At 52.2% G+C, this 23,403-nt stretch overlaps 6 protein-coding genes across 6 annotated transcripts; 1 reads left to right on the forward strand and 5 right to left on the reverse strand.

The window, feature by feature from the left end:
• Positions 1-2,459: 2,459 nt before the first annotated feature.
• On the reverse strand, positions 2,460-3,153 carry HD553DRAFT_321910 (uncharacterized protein; the record flags this gene model as incomplete). The annotated part of the gene is made up of 2 exons (XM_046181259.1): positions 2,460-2,563; positions 2,643-3,153. The coding sequence occupies 2 exons, from the start codon at positions 3,151-3,153 to the stop codon at positions 2,460-2,462; spliced, it is 615 nt and encodes a 204-aa protein (XP_046039061.1).
• Positions 3,154-5,281: 2,128 nt separating this feature from the next.
• On the reverse strand, positions 5,282-7,235 carry HD553DRAFT_153412 (DHS-like NAD/FAD-binding domain-containing protein). The gene is made up of 7 exons (XM_046176761.1): positions 6,945-7,235; positions 6,746-6,810; positions 6,287-6,631; positions 5,986-6,135; positions 5,827-5,900; positions 5,615-5,713; positions 5,282-5,471 (listed from the first exon to the last, which is right to left on the reverse strand). The coding sequence occupies exons 1-7, from the start codon at positions 7,169-7,171 to the stop codon at positions 5,367-5,369; spliced, it is 1,065 nt and encodes a 354-aa protein (XP_046039062.1). The 5' UTR covers positions 7,172-7,235; the 3' UTR covers positions 5,282-5,366.
• Positions 7,236-7,277: 42 nt separating this feature from the next.
• On the reverse strand, positions 7,278-10,910 carry HD553DRAFT_304974 (uncharacterized protein). The gene is made up of 6 exons (XM_046179092.1): positions 9,393-10,910; positions 9,193-9,296; positions 8,986-9,081; positions 8,739-8,886; positions 7,932-8,650; positions 7,278-7,866 (listed from the first exon to the last, which is right to left on the reverse strand). Exons 1-6 carry the CDS (start codon positions 10,851-10,853, stop codon positions 7,533-7,535), a joined length of 2,862 nt encoding a protein of 953 aa, XP_046039063.1. The 5' UTR covers positions 10,854-10,910; the 3' UTR covers positions 7,278-7,532.
• Positions 10,911-11,122: 212 nt separating this feature from the next.
• Positions 11,123-12,937, reverse strand: HD553DRAFT_347828 (integral membrane protein DUF92-domain-containing protein). The gene is made up of 6 exons (XM_046183328.1): positions 12,753-12,937; positions 12,589-12,644; positions 12,442-12,467; positions 12,057-12,331; positions 11,922-11,961; positions 11,123-11,825 (listed from the first exon to the last, which is right to left on the reverse strand). The coding sequence occupies exons 1-6, from the start codon at positions 12,869-12,871 to the stop codon at positions 11,325-11,327; spliced, it is 1,017 nt and encodes a 338-aa protein (XP_046039064.1). The 5' UTR covers positions 12,872-12,937; the 3' UTR covers positions 11,123-11,324.
• A 5,842-nt stretch (positions 12,938-18,779) lies between these two features.
• Positions 18,780-20,855, forward strand: HD553DRAFT_304978 (Ribokinase-like protein). The gene is made up of 8 exons (XM_046179093.1): positions 18,780-19,098; positions 19,193-19,238; positions 19,325-19,391; positions 19,490-19,572; positions 19,707-19,838; positions 19,936-20,028; positions 20,109-20,398; positions 20,481-20,855. Exons 1-8 carry the CDS (start codon positions 18,980-18,982, stop codon positions 20,734-20,736), a joined length of 1,086 nt encoding a protein of 361 aa, XP_046039065.1. The 5' UTR covers positions 18,780-18,979; the 3' UTR covers positions 20,737-20,855.
• On the reverse strand, positions 20,856-22,878 carry HD553DRAFT_304981 (putative HYP2-translation initiation factor eIF5A.1). The gene is made up of 6 exons (XM_046179094.1): positions 22,623-22,878; positions 22,462-22,486; positions 22,195-22,264; positions 21,613-21,672; positions 21,371-21,472; positions 20,856-21,286 (listed from the first exon to the last, which is right to left on the reverse strand). Exons 1-6 carry the CDS (start codon positions 22,681-22,683, stop codon positions 21,113-21,115), a joined length of 492 nt encoding a protein of 163 aa, XP_046039066.1. The 5' UTR covers positions 22,684-22,878; the 3' UTR covers positions 20,856-21,112.
• Between the last annotated feature and the right edge of the window lie 525 nt (positions 22,879-23,403).

Consider the following 23,403-nt stretch of genomic DNA (forward strand, 5'->3'; position numbering starts at 1 on the left):
GCCAGAAGCGGCTTGACGCCGAGGCCGCCAGCAAGGTCGCTGAGGACGCTCGTTTGGAGTACGAACGGGCCCGGGACCGCCTCGCCGCCGTCAACCCCCTTCGGTTCCGTACCCCCCCCGCCGACCCGCCCCCCGCCAAGGACGCCGCTCCCCCTCCCGCCCAGGACAAGCAGCCCTCGCAACGAGGTAGCAGGGCCAGGTCCCAGCGCGAGGGGACCGCGACCGAGCACACCGCGGACCGCAACGAGGGTGATGGTGGCGATGGCGGTGGCGATGGCGGTGGTGACGGTGGTGGCGACGGTGGTGGAGCGTGATTTTGTTTGTGTTTGTAACGTCTCGTTTGGTCGCCGTTCGGGGGTCGGCTCCCTTTTTATTTTTATGCTATTTTCTTGTTGCGATTCATTTCTCCAGCAAAGTCTCCAAACGTGTCTCCGAACGAGTCTCCGATTGAGCCTCCAAGCGAGTCGTGGTACTTCATTGTTTTCGTAAGACAAACTTGATTGTCGTTGGCTCGTTAAGTTCGTAAAAAAAGGAATGGTGATAAACATCTTCGTCGGTCCTGCCGACGAAGGTACAACAATGAGTAATGACAATCACGAAAACCCTAAGCACCCGGAGTCCATAGCAACGGCTCGTCCCCGTTCTGCTTAGCGAACTCCTCGTCCCAATACGCCTGGTGGTTCTGGGCGGGAGGTTGCATGTACGTCGCAGCCACCTGCATTCGACCAGCCTGTTGCCGAGCCTGCCACCAAGCAGGTGGAGACCTCTTGGCGTTGCTGCACTGGGCACTCCTGTGGCCGGGCTGCCAGCAGTTGTAGCAGGGTTTCCCGCCGGGCATCCTCGCAGCGTCCACCTCCATGGGCGTAGCACCCGACGTGGCGGCCACCGCAGGAGTGGCGGCCACCGCAGGAGGGGCAACAGTGGTGTTAACCACAACAGGGTTTCGGGGAGCGACGTGGTTACCTGCGTAACGATTTCCGCTCGTGTGGGCACGGTTACCCGAAGACGTGTGCCTACGGGCTTCCGCTTGGTCTTCGTACCGACGACATTCCATCTGGAACTCCGCCAGCGTCATATGCTCCTGGTTGGGCATAGGGATAATAGCGTCCTGAAAGGCCTGGTTCAGGTTGGCGCGGAAGAACGACCGTTTGCCGTACTCGTTGAGGTTTGGGAGGAGGGCGGCGAGGTCGTTGTACTCGGTGATGTACGTACTCAAGCTCTTGTTGCCCTGCTTCAGAGAGTAGTACTCCTTCTCCGTAGCAAGGATGTTCCTTCCCCCTCCGTACATCTCCACGAGCAACGCCTCGAACTCCCGCCAGGTGACCTGAGTTCGCCCCGACGAGTACTCCCTTGCCCATGCCTGGGCCTGCCCATCCATGTACGACTCCGCGTACATAATCTTGTAAAGGTCGGTGTACAACCCCGGCTTGACTTGGAACTCCCGGTTGCATTGGTCCAGGAATCCCCTAACCTTCTCCTTCTTGCTGCCATCGAACCTGTCCGGCGTACCGAACTTGAACAGCTTCGCTCTCGCTTCCTCCGTGGCCGTCGCCGATCGAGTGTCCCTCGACATTGCCAACTCCATCATCTGGCTATGCATGTTCGCCATCATGGAGAGCAGGGCGGAAACGTCCGGACTGGTAGGAGGCGCAGCGGCCGGAGCAGGGTTAGCTGCTGGGGGTGTTGACTGCATTTGTGGGGGAGTCTGCCCCATGTTGTTGGCCGGTGCGGCCTGCGTGGAAGCGGTAGGTACCCCCGTGGCACCTACCTCCGGTTGCTGGTGGGCAAAGACGCACTGGTCGTTTACCAGCGTCTCCCCAGTTGGGTTCCTCCACATGAACCTTCCTTGTCCATCCATCATCTGCATGCTCCCGTCTTCGCTCAAGACCGGGATCGCATCCGCAGGGATGGGGTGGACAGCCCTATCCGGTCCGTAACACTGCGTGAACGTATTCATCGTATACGGGGTCTCCTAGTCGGGGTGTTTGGGTGATCCGTTATTCTATAAGGTTTGCCAGCAAACCTGAATAGTAACACACGGGACTAGAAGGTACGGGTAGGGTAATAAATGTAATAACGGATGTCTAACTACTACAAGGTGCTAGTTAGACATCTTCGAACACATCTCCTAATAGGTCTCCGAGAGAGTCTCCGAGAGAGTCTCCGAACGGACCTCCGTACGAGGTGAAAACCTACATCCCGCGTGGGTACGACATGCGTACCGCGGATGCCTATAATATGTCCTTTCTTACCGCAATCGTAGCAAGTGATGTGTTCGACAGGAGTAGGTTGTCTGGAGGAGGTATTGGATCCTCCCCTCCCACGACCTCGTCCCCGTCCCCCGTAACCTCGATTGTTTAGGGCGGTGGCGAGTGCGTGTAGTTGGTCGGTGGGTTCTTGCTCTTCTTCCATGCCTAGAGACATGAGCGCTTTCATCAATACGTCTCCTTTATCTAGCTCTACTTTCTTCGCAGGTTCCTTTGTCGAGAGGGATTTGTTTCGGTTGACGAGTCGTGTGCAGAGTTGTCCGTAGATATAATCCAACGAGATCTCCATCGGCGTGCTATTGAGCACCAGGTTGATCGATTCTACCATGTTTGCGTACGACTCGGGAAGGCTTTGTAAGAATAGATCGACTATACCCTCTTCTCCTTCTCCGAGACTTCCGCCTGCTTCCAAATACTCTCGGTATTTGGTTCTCATGTCGTTGAAGTGTTTCTCCAGGTCTCCGTTCTCTTTCATTCTCATGCCGAACAGCTGTCGACTAAGTACGGAGCGGACCGATCTGCCGCTAGGTTGGTATAGAGTTTTCAGTTTCTTGAGTCTTTCCCTGCAGTCGGAGATGTCGGTGATATGGACTCGGACTTCGGGTTCGCACAGGTCTGTGATCAACGCTGCGGCCCTGGCGTTTTTCGTGTGCCAGGCTTTCATTTCCGACTTCTCTTTACTGCTCCACGCAGCAGGTTCTTTCTCTTCCCCATCCTTGTTTTTGAATAGAGGACGGTCGAGTCGGAATATGTCGGTGGCTCCCGCCACGTCCCAAAGGTCATGGAACAGGAGTTTCGTCTCGATTTGTTGCCTCCAGGTCGTCCAGTTTTGGATGCCTTTCAGCTTTTCGATTTGTGCGTTCTTGTAATCGGTAAGAGAAGACATGATGACTACTGCCAAGATGGCTTCTCTCTATCGGTATCGGCTTCGGTGTATCGGTTCAACGTGTGGTGTTCGGTTCGGTGTGTGTTGTTTTTCGTTTCGGGCTAAGAGTTCTATCTCAGTCTTTCGGTATCGGATCGTTATCGTTTTTCGTCGTACGTCAGCTAAGACGTCTATTATTCACTGTGAAGCTTCCTCTGACTGACTGAACGTTATGAAGAGCCGCTACCATGTCAGAATCGCTTGTTTGATATCGACGTCATGTCTAGTAACTTTACAGTAAAAATCGGCCAGTTATAGTATCTATAATATCTTGATAACGTTCGCTTACGTAAAGCTATGACGTGTCTTTTAGGACGCTTAGTCCCGAGGGCGGTTGGAAGCCAGTCCAGAGGAAATGAAACTTTCCAACCTTGTCATCCCCTCGTCCAAGATGCATACTATATCTCGATACCTTCTGTGTTATCCGATTACTATATCTCGATACCTTCTGTGTTATCCGATTACTATATCTCGATGTCTTCTGTATTGTCCGACTGCTTCGATTGATTTCAATCACCTAGAACGTGCCGCCTGGAGAGAAACCCTTGAGGCATAAGCATACATGTAGCAGGAGCTTGCTTGCTCTTCTCTGCAGCTTCATTGAAGTCATCATGCCACCGGATCGGCCGGCAATGGCAGCATCGCTGGTACTCGCGTTTCACTCTACGAGGGATTCACATCGATCCATGTTTGGCCGCTTCGGCTGATGCCCTGCCTTCTTTTGGCATAGCCAAAGTACGCAACGATCTAAGCTATGTGGAGGATTTAATGCCTTGATGTGATGTTGGAGATCCGCAGGCTAGAATCCCGACACTTTACCAACATAGACAGAGCAGAGCCTATCCAGCTCAATCTAACAACTGCAGGCGGAGGCGGAAAAGTATCAAATAAAACTGCGCCTGGCTCTTGAGCCTGGTAGACGTACTAATCAATCTCCTTCGAATCAAAGGATGTTCATGTGAGCGGAGATGTTTGTAAGTAATGTCAATCCGACGGAAGCTTTGGCCAGGACAGCATATAAATCTTTTAAGGCCAGAAGCCAGAAAGTCATTTGCCGAACCAAGCTGTATAGCAGATCTAACGTTCCCATTCATATTCCGATCGTCTCGCCCATGTCCTCTCCATACCGGCGCATCCAGCGCACCCTACTCCCGAAGTCACCAGGCCTTGACATACCCAGACGGGACACCTCTGGCTAGAATGAGGTGAAGACGCTCAGATGCTGCATTGTAGTAACTATGCCGCTCTCGTCATTGACTACTGCGTCAACTGCAGTTTCCTGAGTTTTTTCATGAAGGCTTCTTTCTCCATCGACAACAGTCAAGGAGGACCTTGGTTGTCAAGTTGGCAATTGCCTGGTTGAAGACACCCGGAACCATCGCTCCTTCCATGGCGGGCCAGAGGAATCAAAATGATCTCCCACAGTTCGCACAGATGGTATGTCGAGTCGTCCTTCTTCTGGGCTACGTCCGCTTTGCATGATACAAGCCACTTACTGATTATGTCCCCCTGGGCGAAGATAGGAGGGACAACGATGATCTTTACTTCAGGCTTACCGCTGAAAGCAGGCGCGTTGAGCGTGGCCAAGCCATGGATAACCCTACGCTCCAGCCATCTTCAATGGGTTCCGAACGGCAGAAAGACCTACCGTCTCACACAGGGTATGTGCCCATCCGGCCAAAGCCTGTTCCTTTCCTTGACGGCCGTCCAGGAGCCTCGATCCCGATCGCCATCGGAAACAACGTCAATAACATCGCTGGTCTCGGCTACGAAGCTTCGACGCGAATCGAAAACTCCTCCGCTAGCACAATCGGTTCCTTCGTACCGACAGAAGATCCGAAAGACCCTTTCAGACAGTCAATCTTGCAGCCTCACGGTAGTCATTGGCATACCTCACTGTGGGTCAGATTCGGAGGATTTGCTGATGAGGCTTCTGGTCCCGAGCCGCAATCTTTCCAGACAGAGCAACAATCTTCCACTTCTTCTGCTGATAGACCGCAATGAGCGCAGAGCGAAGCAGAGTGGTTTCCGTAGAGCCGGAAACATCGTCATCGGCTCAACCGGAACGCACACTGTATCTCAATGCCTTTCATATAATCCATTTGCTTCAATTCCTTTTCTTGTCCGACCATACAAATACACGTTCCTCACTGTGACCCGCATTAGTGCCAGACCTAGGCCTTGGCAGCCTTGATCTTCTCGGTCAACTCGGGCACGGCGGTGAACAAGTCTGCTACCAACCCGTGATCGGCGACCTGGAAGATCGGCGCGTCCGGGTCCTGCGAAGAATGAAAGGCAAGGTAAACGAGCGGATCAGTCTCGTTGTGATCGTTGTGATCAGAAATCAACCCGAGTGTAGGAACAAGAACAAAGGAACGGAAACAACAAGGTAGTGACCAGTGACATGGGAGATGAGACTGACCTTGTTGATAGCGACGATCATCTTGCTCTCCTTCATCCCCGCCAAATGCTGAATAGCGCCCGAAATGCCGACGGCCATGTAGAGCTCGGGGGCAACGACCTGCGATTTCCAAATAGCGATGATTTTCCCAAGTTCAACTTTCCTCAGCATCTCTCATCTTGGTACCCATCTTGGTACGGGTACCGGAAGCTTGAGACGAATCGGGAACGCACCTTTCCAGTCTGTCCGACTTGCAACGAGTTGTCCGCATAACCCGCATCTACCGCCGCCCTCGATGCTCCGATAGCTACCAATAACAAATGAATACCGTATTAGCATCTCATACCCCTATCTTTCTCAAACTCCCGTCCATAAAGCATCACAAGACTCACCGGCAGACAAGCTATCCGCAAGAGGCTCCATGACCCCGTTAAACTGTTCCGCGCTCTTCAACGCTCGTCCGCCCGAGACGACCCTAGGGGCCGACGAGAGGTCGGGTCGGGAGGAGATGGTGAGTTCTTCCGAGAGGTGCTTGGTCGGGCCTGGATGCCGGTGGTCGATCGTGACGTTGATGATAATGATGGCGATGGTAATGAAGTTGGCAGTTAGGGTGGAATAGGAAGTGGAAGAACGTGGATTTCGATACGATCAGATTCAGTTGTCGACAGAACGTTTGCCGCACTCCCGACTCACTAGTCGAACCGACCGCCTCAACCTGAACAACCTCCGCCCCATTCCCCTCCCCCAGAGTAGCTTTATCAAAAGCCGTCGTCCTAACCGTGACAACCCTGACCCTATCCTTATCCTTAGTCGTCTTTATCTCAAGAATCGCATTCCCCGCATAAATCGGCCTCTTAAAGACAGTCTCTTCTTCCGCACCTTCGGTATGGGTAAGGGAGATGATATCGGCTATCATGCTCACGTTCAAACTACCGGAGAGACGGGGGAAGAGGTCTTTGTTCACCGCCGTATGGGCGGAAAAGAGGTGGGTGGTGGGGTTGGAGGAGTCGAGGAATTTGGTTAGGACGGGGGTGATGGCTGTTGAGGTATCGTATCGAGGTGGTCGGATAGGTGTTCGGTGTAGCGTCAGCACGGGGTGACAATGTAGCGTGTTGATTTCACCAGGTCGAACTGTGTGGACGAGATACTTGCCTTCGGCGAGTCCGTGAGCGTAATCGGGAGAGCTGGCCGTGTAGATCTTGCTGAACCCGTCGATCCTGCAAAGTCGAACCGGATCAAGGTGAAAGCACGACAAAAAGAGAGCGAGATCGTCAATACCCGATCGGAACCGCCTGTCCGATCTCCCCAAAGCTCGCTCCGATCAAGCCAGGCCTTGATTTATTGTACCCACCTCTTGACCTCCTCAGTGACCTTGCCGACCTCCTCCTCGGTCCCGATGATGATAGCGTTCAGATCCCCCTTGACCTGCTTGGCAGCGGTGACGGCGTGGAGGACGCTATCGTTGAGTTTCCCATCCTTGTGCTCGATGTAGACGAGTGACGAGGCGTTCCGGGTCGACCGGGCGGCGGCGGACAAGAAGGAGCTCGATGCTCGAATGGATCGACGAGAGAGGAACATACTGTTGGACTGTGTGGGCTGGTCGTCAGTGGCGAGTGGACAATCGAAGATCGGTTACTGGCACCGGAGAGGTTGTCTCAACTCATTGTCTGTGTCCATGAGGTTGCCGCTGCTTATGATCGAATAACCGTCCAGACCCGAAGTCGCAAGCAACAAAAGATACGCGTCGCCCCCTTCCTCGTCACCTGAAACGCTCCCCATCTATACATCATCCACACGATCTACACATGATCGAGGATGAACACGATCCTGCAATGAGGCTGATCAGTATCGGTCAACACCTCGACCGATCCCGTCCCTCACCCGTCCTCGAACGTCGAGAGCCTCAAGGTCACGCTGATCGCCTGGTCACGGTACACATTCATCGTCCGTCTAATATCGACGCCAACAACCCCCCACCGATCGCCATCACCACAATCCCAACACTTCCAACGCTTACAAACCTCTCGATCCTGTGTCTTTTGACTTGTACGATCTCGTCCTGTGGATTGAGCGGGACCAGCCCTTGTTCGATCGCGTCCTCCTCGTCGCCTCCCGCCGGTATTATGGCCCCTGTCGTGGATGTTGCGGCCGTGGCGCTGCGAGTGCCTGGGTAGATCTGGTCCAGCACAGCTTCGACCATATGAGCACCGTCCAACCGAGGTAATGGCAGCACGTTGAGAAGCGCTAGTGATAACGACAGCGTGGCCATGTAGCTGCAGACACATCTTGTTCGTCAGCGGAAATCCCTACGCCGCAACAGACCTGGTCCCAGACTCACTTGAAAACAAGCTCAAACCACCCGACCACCCACCTCCCTATCGTCCCGAACCTTCCCACCCACCGAGAGACCCTGACCGTCTCCCAGATCTCCCTCTTCTCTCCGCTCCAGAGTACGACAACGGGCCCCTGTTCATCGTGCTTCTTCCCGCCCGTCCCTGACCCTGCGCCTACCCCTGCACCGGGGTGTCTGTCGGCATGCGCCCCGAATCCGATCGCTAGGTTGGTAGTAGCGCGGGGTAACCTCCATTGTATTCTCATTATCCTCTCTTCCGGTACCGGCCGTACGCAGACTTGAGATGCGGACGAACAAGGACAAGCCCACGTTCTCGATGTCAAGAGCGGGTAAGCCGGGAGACACCTCTTCGTCCCCATCCCCTTGCCCTTGTCCTTTCCACCTTGACCAGCGGTAGGTACGACAGGGACATTGCTAGGGAGACTGGTAAACTCCACCAACCCTCCCGGGCACCCCACGGCTCCTTCTGATGCCGATGTCGTAGGCGTCAAGGAGGCGAGATACCGTTTCTTATCGATACACCATCCTCGGCTCTCGTCTAGCCCGGGTCCACCTCTTATACCGCCTTTATTGCTGTGAAGATTTCCAATGTACTGATTGCCAAGGAGATAGTCGGACCATGTATCACGTTCTCCCGAGAGGCGGGTATCGTCCAAGAATTCTATGATTGATCCTATCGGTATGTGTCCATTCAGGGCGGAATCCTGTGCCGTGCCACACACCGCATCAACCACAAAGGGATATCAGCTTCAAGTCCTCAGATGCATTCGGACTCTTTTAGGCTGTACTGACCGAATCGATCCCCAAGACGACCCTCCCCTGGGCCGTATAATCGTGATAAAAGACCACGGACATCCTCGTCGCAGCGATCGTCATCAACACTGCCCAGGTCAACAGGTTGTTCCAAGGGCCGGAGGCTGCCATACGGAGTCTCGAAGACCTATCAGGTATCGCGGCGGATAGTAGTGGACGTGGTAGAAAGTTAATATGGACGATCAGCGTGTATATCATTACATACAAGAATCTTGCGGGCACTCACGGTACGAGATCAGAGGTGGTCTTGGGAAAAGTGACCGATGCGGCCGGCACGACCAAATGCAGATTCAAGGCCAGTCTCGTCGGTCTGATCGAGTCCCTATAGGTCGGCCGATCGGCCGCAAGGTACCATCGACCACGACCACATCATCAGCTTTGAATTTTTGCTTTGGCCTCGTATAGCCCACAAAACGCCAAACCCGGTACTCACATGGCTCCAGCGATAACATGGCCTGCCTCGTGGATGATTTGAGCAACGAGCAAGGTCCCCACAATAGGCACGATATGAGAGAACGGGACCGTCCATCCCGGTATCTACAGAACAGTAGTGCACCACCATCCAGAAGAAGCATCAGTCATTGTCCTGCCCTTCAGAAAGATCACATGCTGATAAGAGGGAAGTGGACTCACCAGCGCCTGTACGACATTCCCCCCTTCCGGCCTATAACCATAGCCCTCCTCCATCACTCCTTCCAACCCTAACCCCTGATCGTCCGTTACTCCTCTCTTTCCCAGACCTCCCATCCCCGTCCCTGTCTGACCCACTCCAACCTCCCCACCCGTCATATCAATACCATGCTCACCCCTCCCGAACGTCACTCTCCAAACTTTCCCCCAACTCTGTCCAGCTTGCCAAACCATCACCCCTAATGCGAACCCCATCGCTACCAGACACACCGGACCTGCTAACCGAGTGTAGGTGTATAAGAGGAGACGTCGTGCTCTTGAAGCCCAAGATCGATTGTTCGAGGCAAAGGTAGAGGTGGAGGTGGAGGGGAAGGGTTTGGGAAAGGGAGTAAAGGGGATGAGCATCGGTTCTGTTGAGGTCGAGGTGGAGATATTGTCGGCATTGGGAGATTGGGTTTGGGATTTAGGGTGGTCGTCCGGGTGTAAAGAGCTAGCCGTAAAGCGCCGGCCCATCGTCATACCCATTCCCATCCCTGGACTCTGGTTCGGGTTTTGGGATTTCATCTCCGTCGAAGAAGGCGACCGAGGTTCTCGAGCTCCCAACATTGAAGTCGAGGTAGGAATAGAGGTAGAGGTAGGAGGCTGAACAGGATCGGTCGTCATCGTCACCGCCGTCATAGCATAATTGACCGGGAAAAACCCATCCCGAACAGGTTTCTCCTCAGTCCGGTCTTCTTCTCTCGTCTCCTCCCCCTCCTCCTCCTTAATATTGGTAGTCGAAGTCGATGACCCCTGTACGGGGTCGACCAGAGAGTTCGACCTGGAACTCGAATTCGGATTCGGCTTGACCACGTCCACCCCAACAATGCCCAGCCCGACGCTCCCCTTCCTCGACCCCTCTTCTAAAGGGGTGACGATCTCTTCCTCCACCTCCATCGACAAAGATAGCCTCTTCGAATTCACATCCAGATCCAGATTCAAGTCGTCCTTGAAGACATCCTCCAAACAGCTCAAGACCGGTGGGTAAGTCGTCCACATCGACCAGGTCGGGATGGGCCAGTACGACGCCCAGCCGTGGCCGAAATCATCAGGGTTATCGTGGATTGTTTTCCTGATGAGCTGCCACCGCTTATTCCATCCGGATATCAAGCTAGCCCCCAAGCTTGAGCTTGACCGTCTCGTGCCTGTTGCTCCATCCTGGTCTCTCTTCGAACTCGGCATCGACAACGGAAAGACCCCATTCATCCCCCCCGTCCCATTTCCAGCCGAGCTCAAACTCCTCCTACTTACAACCCCAACCCCCGCCCCTAAACCTTTGAGCTTGATAAAATTGAGCAAAGGAGCGAGTCCTCGGCTGAACAACCTCGGTCGGAGCAAGAGCACGAGAGCGAGGAGGATCAAGATGAGGAATCCTGAGAGGAGGTAGGTCTCTTCGGCCGGAGTGAGGGCGATGTCGATGTACATGGCTGACCGGGATCCCGCTGAGTTCCTCGACTCGAGGTACTAACTCGAAGCTGTAAGGTTGCTCGCAGACTCACAGAACTGCTGTGCGTTGTATGTCGGCGACTTACCGCGAACAAGGTCGAGGTCGAGGTTATTCCGGAATTTGCTTCCGAGATATCGCCAAGAGTCGGAAGCAAATCTTGCCAGATTGCGTGGCAACTTCCTCCGTCGACAGCAAGTTAGGGCGATAACATCTCAAAGATCTAGAATTCTAGAATGACATATGGCAGTCGAGCTGTTTTTCGAAAATCCCCAGCTACATTGTTGATTCGTTCCATGTCGTTCTACGTCGGCCGAAGCTCGTCCAAAGTGCACGAGATCTGCCGAGTTCCATGCTCGTCTTAACTCTTATTGAGATCTGGGTATACCGTGTACTACCGCTGTACAACAAAACAATCCCAGGACATGCACCAAGCCTACATCATTCCACCTCTATACCACCCCAGTCCACGCCATCCACGCCATGACCCCTGAGACCGTAGCGCTGCTGATGAAATTGACCTGATTGTTGGTCAAGACGTCCCACCCGGCGATCACCTCCAACGATGTCGTCTCCTCTACCTCCTCCTTGACTTGCTCCTTCGTGGTCTTCTTCTCCTTGTTCTTTTGCTTCGCAACGCCCGTAGTAGGGTTGTGCAGCAAGATCCTCCTCGACTCGGTATTATACAAAGTCCGTTGCAATGTCGACCCAAGGACGGAATCCAACAAGCTCCCTCCCAACCCCGCTACCCCCCCTAGAACCATCCACTTGCTCCAACTTTCTTGTAATCCTGATCTCGTCCGGCCGTCTAATGCCCAGAACAACGCACCCAGTCCAGCACCCCCGATTAGGGATACGGTGGTCCCGAGCAAGGAGATGGCCCCGTTCGTACCCGGTGGGACGGGGCGGAGGGTTGTCAGTAAAATAGGGCGGGTGGGGGAGAGGATACCGAGCTGCGATTTCGAAAACAAGTAGCAATTCAGTCATCGTGTAACGCACAATATGGGCAGTCAATCGGATTTAAGAAGCGGAGATGACTGTGGACCCACCTCAGAGGACAAGGTATCGCCTAGACAAGTCGCCAGATGCCTATATCCCACCACATCCAGAACCACCCTGATGAGCTCATGATCCCTTATCCCTATTCTGACCCCTGACCCTAGCTGTCGCATCACAGAACTCACCCAAGAGCACCCAACACCAACCCCTTCCCCCAGACCTCCCACCCACTCCCACTCCCACTCCCCGCACTGGCACTCGTAACCCCGCTAACAAACCCCCTCATCCCCACCCACCCGACGACCCGCCCCAATCGTTCCTCCGTCAACGTAAACCGATAAACCAACGAACAGAGTAAGGAAGGGATCGAGTTGCTCAAGACCTGCGAGGCCGTCCGGAGACCCGAAGAAGAGGTCGGGTAGGGGGATTCTTCGAGTTGGGCTTTTAGGTGGGCTTTGTACTAAGGGTTTGAAAGGAAGTTCGGGTTGGATGAGGATGAAGGGCTTAGTTGAGTTATGGGGATCTTGGTTGGTGGAAGAAAGAAGTAGGAGGATGGAGGTGGGGACGTACTTTTGTGGCCAGCGTTCCCAGTGCGTCTGCATTCCAGAACGAGTCCAGCATGGAGACATACCAACGCTATCAGTATGATGCTATCATATCCTTATCTACCGGTACGGAAAACAGAGACAGGATGGAGGCCAGTTTTTGAGAACTCACAGAACGAGATCAACCCTACGCCAAAGACCGGATTATCGTTTGCCAGATGCAAGTACCTAACAACCCCCACGAGATCATCGAACCGGATCCAGTTGTCAGCTTTATCATCTACTACATTCCGAGGATGTTCTCGTTTCGTATAAGAAAGACAAGACTCGACGTACCCGACGAGGAAAGCCCCGACCGCCCCTGATCCAGAGAGGGATCGTTTCCTCCATCCGTGAGCTGCCAAGAGCATAGCTAATGAGAATGCCTTTGGGTGGAATTTGAGGGTCGTCGGCATCGTATCCAGTTTGGACCCACTCTAAGGGTCGCTGTTTGCGTTGCAGAGTGAGTTGGAGTGGTAGATGATGGGAACATAGTGGCGGATGTGGTGACGAGGTGAGGTGAGGTGATGAGAGGTCGAGCTTGCAAGCTGGAGTTGGCCGAATTGTAAACAAACCGCGCGCAGCCACTCACTTTCGGCTCCGAGATGGTTAGACTCGGATCGTCATGCAAACAGAGATATTCCCCGGCAGAGTTGATGTCAGAGGCGACAATCTTCGGTTGTATGCTGTCTGTCCTATGTCTCTGAATTTAGTCAGCTAGTGTAGCATCTCGAAGCTCTCCGCTTGCTGCATGAAATCTTATACGTGAGCGCGATTCATCCTGGAATTCCGGATCGGCGAGCGCTTGATGATGGGTCTCGTCTCTGGCTCCAATCCGTTCGTCAAGTGGGACCGACTTACAAATGTGTTCAGACTGTGATTGTACCATCCAAATCATCAATCAGAATACTGTGGTAAATACCCGGTCCTCCGGATGTTTGCGTATATGAAATCCAGCGCATAGCGACGGGTAGTCAGTTTGAAGCAGTCCGGTCAGGGGCGCTGCTTCCAAGACGAACATCTCGGAATTCCTGAAACTGAACAATTATTGGCTCGATGAGCTATTTCGTGTGTTATTTCAGTAATGAGTCGGCTTAGTAGCGAAAGTTGTAAGGGAGGGCTGCGGAATGTCTGCAATTCAGTAGAAGTGATACCTGAAACGCATGTCGCGCGCGCTCGCCACTGGCCGGTACAATACAAGTAGTGTATCAGTAAATGTCTTACATGTATAGATCCCACAGTGGCTATATGTGATAACCATTACGTAGTGACTCAGGACCGTATACAGATATACAAATGAATGGGTCCATACAATCAACGCTTGCTCGCCTGAACTTCGATCCAGTCCTGCTCCTTCTCGATATCGTCTCTCGATATACATATCTCCCTCACGGCATTGACATCCTTATGGATCTCCAGCATCAACAGTAAGAGCTCGAGAGTTTCCTTTCCTTACTTCCTCCCGCCAGGCTGTATTAGACCTCTTTGCACATCATCGTTCGGTCGTTTTGTTTTTGACAGGGGCCAATGAACCCTTTGATCTCGATGGGTCGAAATGCGTACACTTTTTCCCTTTGCCACGACAAGACCTACAGGCTTGGCCGGGTAACAGCTTCGGACGTCGTGGACGTGCGGGGTCGAAGTGTATGAATTTGTCATGCGTTGGTTTTCTCGGCTCCATTCTTGAACGTGAAGATGGGGCTATATAGCAAGGCAAGACCACTTCTTCAGCAAGGATAGAAAGGAGATAGCCGGGCCTTCGATCATCGCACTGTTCTTACCATATCGCCTTTCTCTTTGCTTCTCTGTCTCAAGCCCTTCACTCCCTGTGTCCTGTTTGATACACGCACATTCATTCTGAGATCGCTTGCAGTCTCTACACTCCTCTTTGAAGTTGCCTTCGGCCTTCCATCCTTGCTCAGAGGCAATCGATCTGTACGATTCCTGAGTACAAATCGGCGCCATGGTCATCCCTGACTGCAACTCAAAGTTTGAGGGCATTTCCGCGAATGTTCCTGCAGCGGGATTCATGAGCGAACCCGGTAGCATCGGCATTCCAGAGTGAACCCCCTCGCTGTTCCACCAGGAGTATGCGGAATTCGTGATGACACCAGTATAGGTGTATTGAGAAGCTGCCGTATCCCACTCGTATTGGTTGTAGATATGTGGGCTGTTCTGGCTTGTCGTGTAGCTGATTTGAGCAGGGTCAGAATGGTTGGGGTACCCTCCGTATTCGAGAGTACCACCCATGCGTGAGTTGAAAGTCATTGGGTCCTGTTCGACTTGCGAAAATTCGAAGTTTCCGTCAGCGGGGAAATAATCCCACTGGTTGCCGTCAGAATCGTTTGTGTAGTTATGGGGATATCCTTCCATATCGTGAGATCTTCGGATCAGCTCTTGACGTATTTTGATTACGCTACGAGACCGTGTGGATAGCTAGTAAATGAGAATACTCTATGCTGTTGACCACAACATGGTGCTACCACTCGGATATATCACCTATGTCAACAGGCAGAAAAGCAATATAGCTCCAGAATGATAACTCCTTTGATGCTCTCCTGAGCTCAATGGCGCAATGGTTTCAGCCATCGATATCGGATAGCTCACTTGGCAGCCGAGACAGGGGATAAAGGAGGTTTCATTCCAACTGCCAGTGGTCTAGTGATCGTTTTATTGCATGGTCTTACAAAACTTCAGGTCACCAGGTGGTATTTACAAGCGATGCCTCTCATGCGGATTTGCTATTGGCTAGTACTCATAATTGAGAGTCTTGACTCAATCGTAGAAATCTTCTTGACTGACGATTCCACAGTATGTTACCCTTTTTGGCTCCCGCTCACTTGATGACGGGAGCAGGTGCCGAAGTTTCGTGATTGCGGAGTCTCGTTTCAGGTCTTTTCTGGCCGAGTCTATCCGTGCTCACACCTAACGATTGTCAGACATGAGTGTGCAAAAGATAGAGCCTGTCGTGTAACGTTGATCTTCTCAAGCAGGATGACCCTACGGGTGCTATAGCGGGAAATACAGTTGTAGGGGAATTCGTCAATGAGCAAAATTCGTATGAGATCGTTCGAGCGGGCAGGATCTGCTTCGAAAATCGAACCTATACAGGGAAATATCCAAATGCAAATATCAGGGTCCGATACGCACGAAGAAACACAGGTCTATAGCTCATTGTACGGTGATCACCATCGACTTCTATCATTAAAATTGATATTGTCCTTCTACTCTGAAGATGTGTTATTGTCCGCTTCTCGTTGATGCCAGTGTAGTACCTTCTCTGACGGCCGAAACCGCGGCTGTTGTCTGCCATAGAGACATTAGAGCCTTCGATCTTATTGCGCCTTTCCAGTTGCAAGGCTTTCCGATTCTTTTACAGCGATTGCAATCCTGGTGCACGCAGGGTTTGCTCCCTTTATCAGGACATTTTGGGCATAGAGCCGGTTTTTGGCACACTCTCTTCCCAGCCACACACTCATCACATTTCTCTACCATGTTCGGCTTCAGGAAAGCGTAATTGCACGTATATCCCCCATTGAAGCACCTCAAGCAGATACTGCTCGCAACGTTCTTATCCAAAGGAACGCAATTCGCTCGAGCACTAAGACATTCAACGCATCTACGTCCCAGCTTCAGCTCTTTGATATCTGCTGCCGAGTCATGATCTTGTACTGTGGTATCTGATGGTGCTGATGACAACCGTTCAGCATGAGAGTTGTCGGAACTGTTCATAGAGAAGATGTCCAAGGGGGTTATAGCCATGTTCGAGTATGATCTGATAGCCTTTACTTACGTCAGGAGTCCGGACGAGGATGGGGGGACTCTCAGACTGTCCAGGCAGGTATTGTCATAACTGTCTTCTTCTGCTACCATGTCTCCTTCTTCTTCGGTGGCTTCAAGCACGCTGTTGTTTACCCAAATGTTCCTCAAAGCTCTGCTGTATTTTACGTTCTCCCAGCTACAAGTTGCCTTGATACGCAAGCAGCGGTCACACGGTCTGTCTACACAGGGTTCGATTCCATTGGTGGCGCAATCGCATCGAGGCGCCTCGGATTGAGTCGCATCGGATTGAGTGACCTTGGATTGAAAGCACTTCCTACTTCCTATTGTGCATTTGTCACATCTTGTGACTCTTCTCGGCTTCAGATAAGTGTATTCGCAGGTGTAATTCCCTTTCGAGCATCTCTTGCAGATTGTGCCAGGTTTTCCCTTAGGGATGCAATCTACATGAGAGTTGGCACATGGATTGCATGGTCCCAGCTTCAGATCTTTGACTTCTGGTACCCGGTTAACACCTTCGCCTGATGCGATGGAAAATGGGTTGGGGAACCCAGGCTCAACCTCAGAAGAAATTTCAACCGTGAGCTCAGACCCTTCTTGCGGTCCCGTAGGCTGCGGCGCCCTCCAGCCCTCAACTTGAAAAGAACTGTAGCTTCCGTCTTTGAGGTCGCAAATCATTTTTGTATGGCGATAGCTTTTGTCAGAATCTGTTTTTGCCGACAATTCAGCTTGAAAGGCCGGCAAAGTTCCATTGGGGGAGTCATCGCTCCATTGGTCGGCAGATCGAGAGCTGTTGTCATTCGGGTTGCTGGCCATTTTGGTGGATATCTTGATCGGTTTCTGAATATTTCGGATGGCAACGGTCTTGAAAGTGCAAGTTGTTTCCCTTCCGCGATTAGTCCAACTCCGGACTCGTATATGTAGCGATCGTGATTACAGACCAAGGTTTATCGGAGGCGCCGGATTTTAGCTCCTTTGTGTTTCTCTCCTGGTTCTCGATGATGCGATCAGTTTCAGTTGTCTTAAACGATGGCCTTTGTAAGCAGCAGCCTCAGGAGACGAAGATAAGTGTATACCAGTCGTCACGTGGACATGCCGATGTCATCACCATCGATCGGCTTAAGGAAATGAGTTACTAGGCGGCAGAAACAGGGGACAAACGGAATTTCAACTCTGTGACGGATTGATCACATCAGTGAATTCTCCCGTGGAATGCTTCAGAGATAGTCATACTGCCATTCTTTAAGACAAGGCGGTGCCAACCGAGTTAGCGCACTGTCGGTCTCTTGTAAAAGGGCTTACTCTGCCTTGCGAGCGGAGGCGAAGCTTTACGGACTGATCCGCATACCGGAACAGAAGGCCTCCTCTTAGTTCGGGTCGATACCGCAGGGGATCAAAACATATAATTCACTGATCGAGGTAGGACCTATGTCTGGATCTTTACGATAGAGGGGATAAGTCGGCTGCATCGACTGTTGGCAGTTCCGGTCGAGCTGTTTCAACGCGCCGAACCCTGAAACCACGCCGTCCTGGTTACGCCGGACAATTCGTCATCAGCGAAGGCGGGATTTTCACCTTTGGAACTTGCACGAATTGAAGGTGTTGACTTCACAAGCACGTTCACAAGTAACATGAATCATTAGGTACGCAGTTAAGTTACACATTTATAGTCAAGTTCAGGATGGAAACACTCTCGACCCGCAATGTTCACGTTAAAACTCGCTTTCACTTTACATAGTACATCGCGTCAGACATCTAGGATGTTGTCGCTCAAGATATCTCCTCCTCGTCTCCCCGCTCATCGTTTCACTCCTCATCGTTTCTCGAATCCACCTGGGTCTTTTCTCCTCCGACGGCCTCGTATACAGGAAGGCTTCGGTATAAATCGATCAGAGTCCTTCTTTCTTCTGCGTCTGACCACACACTTTCTTTCTCTAATCGGCTACAGCGGTCACAGTTTCTGTGAGTGCAGGGTACGGTCTTTGTTCCGGCACAAGCTGAGCAGGGTTTCGTCTGCTTGCATGGTCTTCCTGCCTTCCTGCAAGTGTCGCACCTTGTGATCGCAGGTGGCTCAGTATAAGAGTACACGCATTGAAGTTTCCCAACTGAGTTGAGGCATCTCTTGCACATGCTTCTGGCCACACTTGGATCCAAGCGTTCGCACCGTTTGTACGCCTTGGCACATGAATTGCATGCTGGGTGTAATTTGATCTTTTTACCATCAGGCACTTGGACCAAGTCACCACTTCGTGCTGATGAGGCGGATGCTGCCGTGCTCCCGACGGTCTGGACATCCACGGAATCGTCGCGGTGATGACATTCCATGAGAAATTTTCGGCACGTCGGGCAGGGTTGGGGTCCCGATTGTTCAGGCCGGCGTGAGATTCGTGTCTTTCGCAACGATCGCTTGTTGACCTGAGACCGAGACGGGGTTTTCCGGGAGGATTGGGAAACGGGAACTGTTCTAGTAGTAACGCTTGTGCATACCGTATTGGGCGCAGTCCAATGCAACACCTTAGGCTGAAACCACGCACGCATATTTAGGTTTCTCTTGATTACGTCAGCGGTTCGACTCTACGTCATCTCCTAGCCTTTGACAACGTCGGTCGAAGGCATAAATGGTATATTCTCGATCATATACCTTGAACCTCTTCCTCATTATCCTCTACATTCCCTGCAGTCAATAGTCTTGACGCACAAACCACCTCATACTTTCATACCTACCGGCCAGCTACATCGCCACCATGTCCGCCCAACACAAACACATCGTCGACATCCTCTCCACCAAGCTCATCCCCCCTCTCTCTACCAAGCTTCATAAAGGTCAAGCCGGTCGGATTGGGGTCTTGGGTGGATCAGGAGAGTGAGTTCACGTTTGGTATCGTCCTTTTATGGTCATCGCATTGTCCGTGAACGAAAGTTGACGTTTGACTGGGCTTGGTGGTCGTTGTGTATAGTTACACGGGCGCCCCGTTCTTCTCCTCCATGGGAGCTTTGCGATTCGTAAGCCCACCCCACCTTCTTAACCTTGCTCGTCATATCTCTGAATCTATCTACTTCTGGTGCTATCTTCGGTACGATCCTGGTAGGGTGCCGACCTTGCACACGTCATCTGCGAACCTAAAGCCGGAGCCGTGATCAAGACTTATTCACCCGGTAAGCCCCACATTCTGTAAAACAGTTGCTTCTTGGCTCGACTAACAAGTGCATGATTTGCTTGAAACTTGTCGCATTGTTTGACGATGATTGTATAGACTTGATCGTACACGGAATCCTGGACCCGAACCGCAGCTTGGAAGATATCAAGCAGGAGATGAAGGGGATCTTCGAACGGCTCGTACGTACCATCCTCCATCCACCTCCACCTTCTCTCCACCTTGTTCACAGCGTCCCGCTCATCTACGTACCATCTTCACACAACACTGCGTAATCCTTTTTCCTCTCTGTTACTCACCGTTGCCGCCCACACAGCACGTCCTGATCATCGGACCCGGTCTCGGTCGATCAGATCACACCCAGAATTGCGCGAGGGCCGCTTTCGAACTGGCCAAAGAGAGCGATATCGGGGTCGTGGTGGATGCTGATGGGTTGTTCTTGGTCGCTGTGAGTTATTGTTCTACAATGTCATAAACAGGAACGGGAGAGTCGGACAACATCGCTGAAGCCAGGGAGATCGATATGCTCTTGGTGGTGTGCGTAGAACGATCCTTCGGTCATCATGGACTGGCCTGGGACACCTCGAGTCGTCTTGACGCCGAACATCATGGAATTCAAGCGGTTATGCGAGAAGATGGTAAGTCACAACCTTTCTTGCATTCGACTCTGGTCTTCTTGCTAATCGAAACACGACGGCGATATCGTGTTATCGTATAGCAAATCGACACCAAAGCCGACCCAGACACCCTATGCCCTCAACTCGCTCGCGCTCTGCAGAACACGACCATCCTCCAAAAAGGCGCCTTTGACATCGTCTCCAACGGCTTGGAACTGCCCTCGGCTTTACTCCCCGAGAACCAGCGTAACAGTAAGAAGGGCAAGAGGGAGATCTTGAAGAACGAGGTCAAGGGTGGTTTGAAGCGATGCGGAGGTCAGGGAGATATTCTGAGCGGGAGCGTCGGGGTGTTGTTGGCTTGGGGTACCGAGTGGGTCAACGGGACGTACGCGTGAGTCTGGACGACTTTCTCAGCAAACAATCCTGGATCACGGCACACTGATACCCTGAGTCACGTCTCTTCTCGTTGACAGCGAGGCCGGTCACCCGGCCCCTTCGAAAGATTCGCATTTCGGGGAACACCTCGCCCTCCTCGCCGCCTACGGCGGATCAACCTTCAACCGAACATGTTCCCGCCGAACGTTCGAGCTCAAGGGTAGGAGCATGCAGACGCAAGACATGTTGCCCCTCATCAACGACGTCTTTGTCGAGGTCTTTGGCGGGGAGGATGTCAGGAGCGACGAGGCTGCCGAATATTTTCAGGACGGTGGAGCCGATTACATTCAGTGAGCGAGGATTGAGGGCGAGGTTGTGATTTGCAGGAACGAGGTAGACGTAGAGATGTATCCGCAGCAGAAAAGTGTAGCACACATGAACGAGACTAGGACTGCACTGCCCGACCAATCGACTCGCACTTTTCGATTCTCTTTGGGCTTGGTTAAATGTTTTCGTGATAGACCTCAACATGACAACCGTTTGTTTGCTTGTTTGTAGGGGGAAAAGAGGACGGTAGGAGCTAACCTCCTGACAGCAGGCAGGCGTATGGGGGGTAGGCGAGATGAATTGGATATAGTAAAATATAGAAAGGTAGGTAGTGGTGGGGGGTTGTGGGCGGGGCAGATTGTGACATCTAAACATCTCTCTTCATTTCTCCTTCACGCTGCGCTTAATCGGTGGTCTTGAAGGTGATGGCCTGCTCCTCACCCATGGCGGCGATGATGGTAACGCTGACCTCCTTGCCAGACTCGAAAGCGGCCTCGATGTCGGTTCCGATCTGACCCTCGGGGACCTTGACGTCGTCCTTGGGGGTACCGTCCGGGAGCATCAAGTTGAGGAAACCCTACAAGCGTGGCGAGCACAAAAGTCAACGGGTCAGCTCTTGTCTCAATAGGTCTAGGAATCAGGGCGTGACACCGAAACTCACGTCGTCAATGTTGATCAAGGTGTACTCGGTCCTGGAGACGTTGGGGACGTCCATGTTGTGGGTGGAGGGGGAGATATCCTCCAACTTCTTACCGGTGAAGATCTGTCATTTGCACACCAAACCATTCAGATCAGCCTTTCGTTCTCTCTCGCGACTCCATCCACTCTATTCCAGCAGCAGCACTAGCCGGAAACCCCGGCCGTATGCTATTTGATGCGGACGAGAGGAGAAATTTGACTCACGTCGATGGCGACCAAGTTGACCTTGGCGTGACCGTGCTTTCCGGTCTTGGAGGTGGACATCTATTCTCCCCCCATACATTCGTCGTATCACATTACATCACATCCGCACGAAATCAGATCCAGGCCAATATGTCGTTGTTCAACAGGATCGATATGCATTGGGCGTCGGTATCGATTTTATTCCGTTCGAATTCAAGGTATTCGGTGTCGTTGTCGATTTGTTGTTGCCGTTGTATTGCGTAGAATCGTATTGTAGTTACGTTTTAGAATCCGTGAAAACAACGAGATTTGCACCAGAACAGTCCGTTTCGTCCCAGGTCGATATCAAAGCCGATGAGATCCAGATCAAATTCACATCCGATTTCCATCGAGTATTTCGATTGCCGGTCCCGATCCGAAGTAGACGTGATCGTAATCGCGGTGGATGGTCCCACCGATACCGTGTCCATGGTGATATACGCCGTAAAAAAAGCGAGCGGAGCAAGAGAGCAAGTAAAAGAAAAGAAAGAAAAAGTAATCCCAATCGATGAATCAGCCTCCCATGCTATCATCCAGTGTATCTGAAAGCCGCGAATGACTCACGTCGACGATCTTGCAAGGCCTTCCCTTGATACAAACGTATCCGTTCTTTCGGAGGGCGGAACATTGCATACTGTGGTCCGGTTTTAGGCATTGTTATTCGCAGCGTATTCGAGTTTGAAAGCGAGGGAGGTACCAGATGATTGTGGATTAAAGAAATGGAATGCAGGTAGATTGAGGTTGAGAGATGAGAGAGAAGGAGCGTATGGCGGCGAGATCAGTACAAGAGATAAAGATGGTGGGCTTTGAATTTGATGGAGAGTGGCTTACGGGTAGGTGAGGGCGGCTCCGGCGGCTGTGACGAGGTAAAAGCGAAGATCGAGGGTTCTGGATTAGCCATCCCGTCTCCTACGCTACTACCGCGAAGAGGATCACATCGACCCCTCGTCCATTCGAATGAAAAGAGCGCAAAGAAAGAAACTTCGACTCACAGGCAGACTCGAAGGTCTGGTGCTCCTCCTCCCTCTCGGCGTTCTTGACAGCGTCAGACATTTTTGGTTTTTTGGGGGTGGTGGTGTTGAAGAAAGAGGGGGAAAGAAATAGGTCTAAAGAGAGAGATTTGATGGCAAGAAACACGAAAAAGAGGCAGAGGGGATCCGAGCGAGGAGATCAACGAAGTCGTCTCTCGAGGTTCAAAGGGCGTCGTCGAATATGCTGAGCTGCAGACACTGGGCTGAGGGCTGAGGGCTGGCCCCGCGCGCGTGCGAGAAAAGAAAACCGAGAGAGAAAAAATCAATCCAAGGTAGAAGCGCATCCGCGGCGCACAAATGGGAGGCACGCGAGTAGTCAGTACGACACAAGAGCAGACAACACGCAACACGATCGATAATATGACACCAGAAGGACTACCAACATGGGCTACTTCAGCGGTTCACAAACAGCATGTGCACAAGCTTTACAATGCGGCCCAGATCGCTACCTTTCAAGGTGTCTCACCTGTCTAATTGCACGACCCAGGATTGGCTCACCCGGCTGATCTCCCGGCCCGCGGCACAACCCCAGTCGTCACAAAATGTCAGGCTCGCTGAACACAGGTCATCGCTTTCTCACGCGTCGACACTCGCCACGGTTTGAGGTTCGAGTGTTTCATCGCAAACTCAGATGAATGGATATCGCGATGGCGATCTAGCGATCGCTTTTTCTGTGCGATCTCATCTCCTGCGATCGGGTGACATCGGCAAGATTGTCCGATTACCTGATTCTAATGGGCAT

This window comes from Filobasidium floriforme (genome assembly GCF_021052385.1).
Source record: "Filobasidium floriforme strain CBS 6241 chromosome Unknown HD553scaffold_3, whole genome shotgun sequence".
NCBI lineage: Eukaryota > Fungi > Basidiomycota > Tremellomycetes > Filobasidiales > Filobasidiaceae > Filobasidium > Filobasidium floriforme.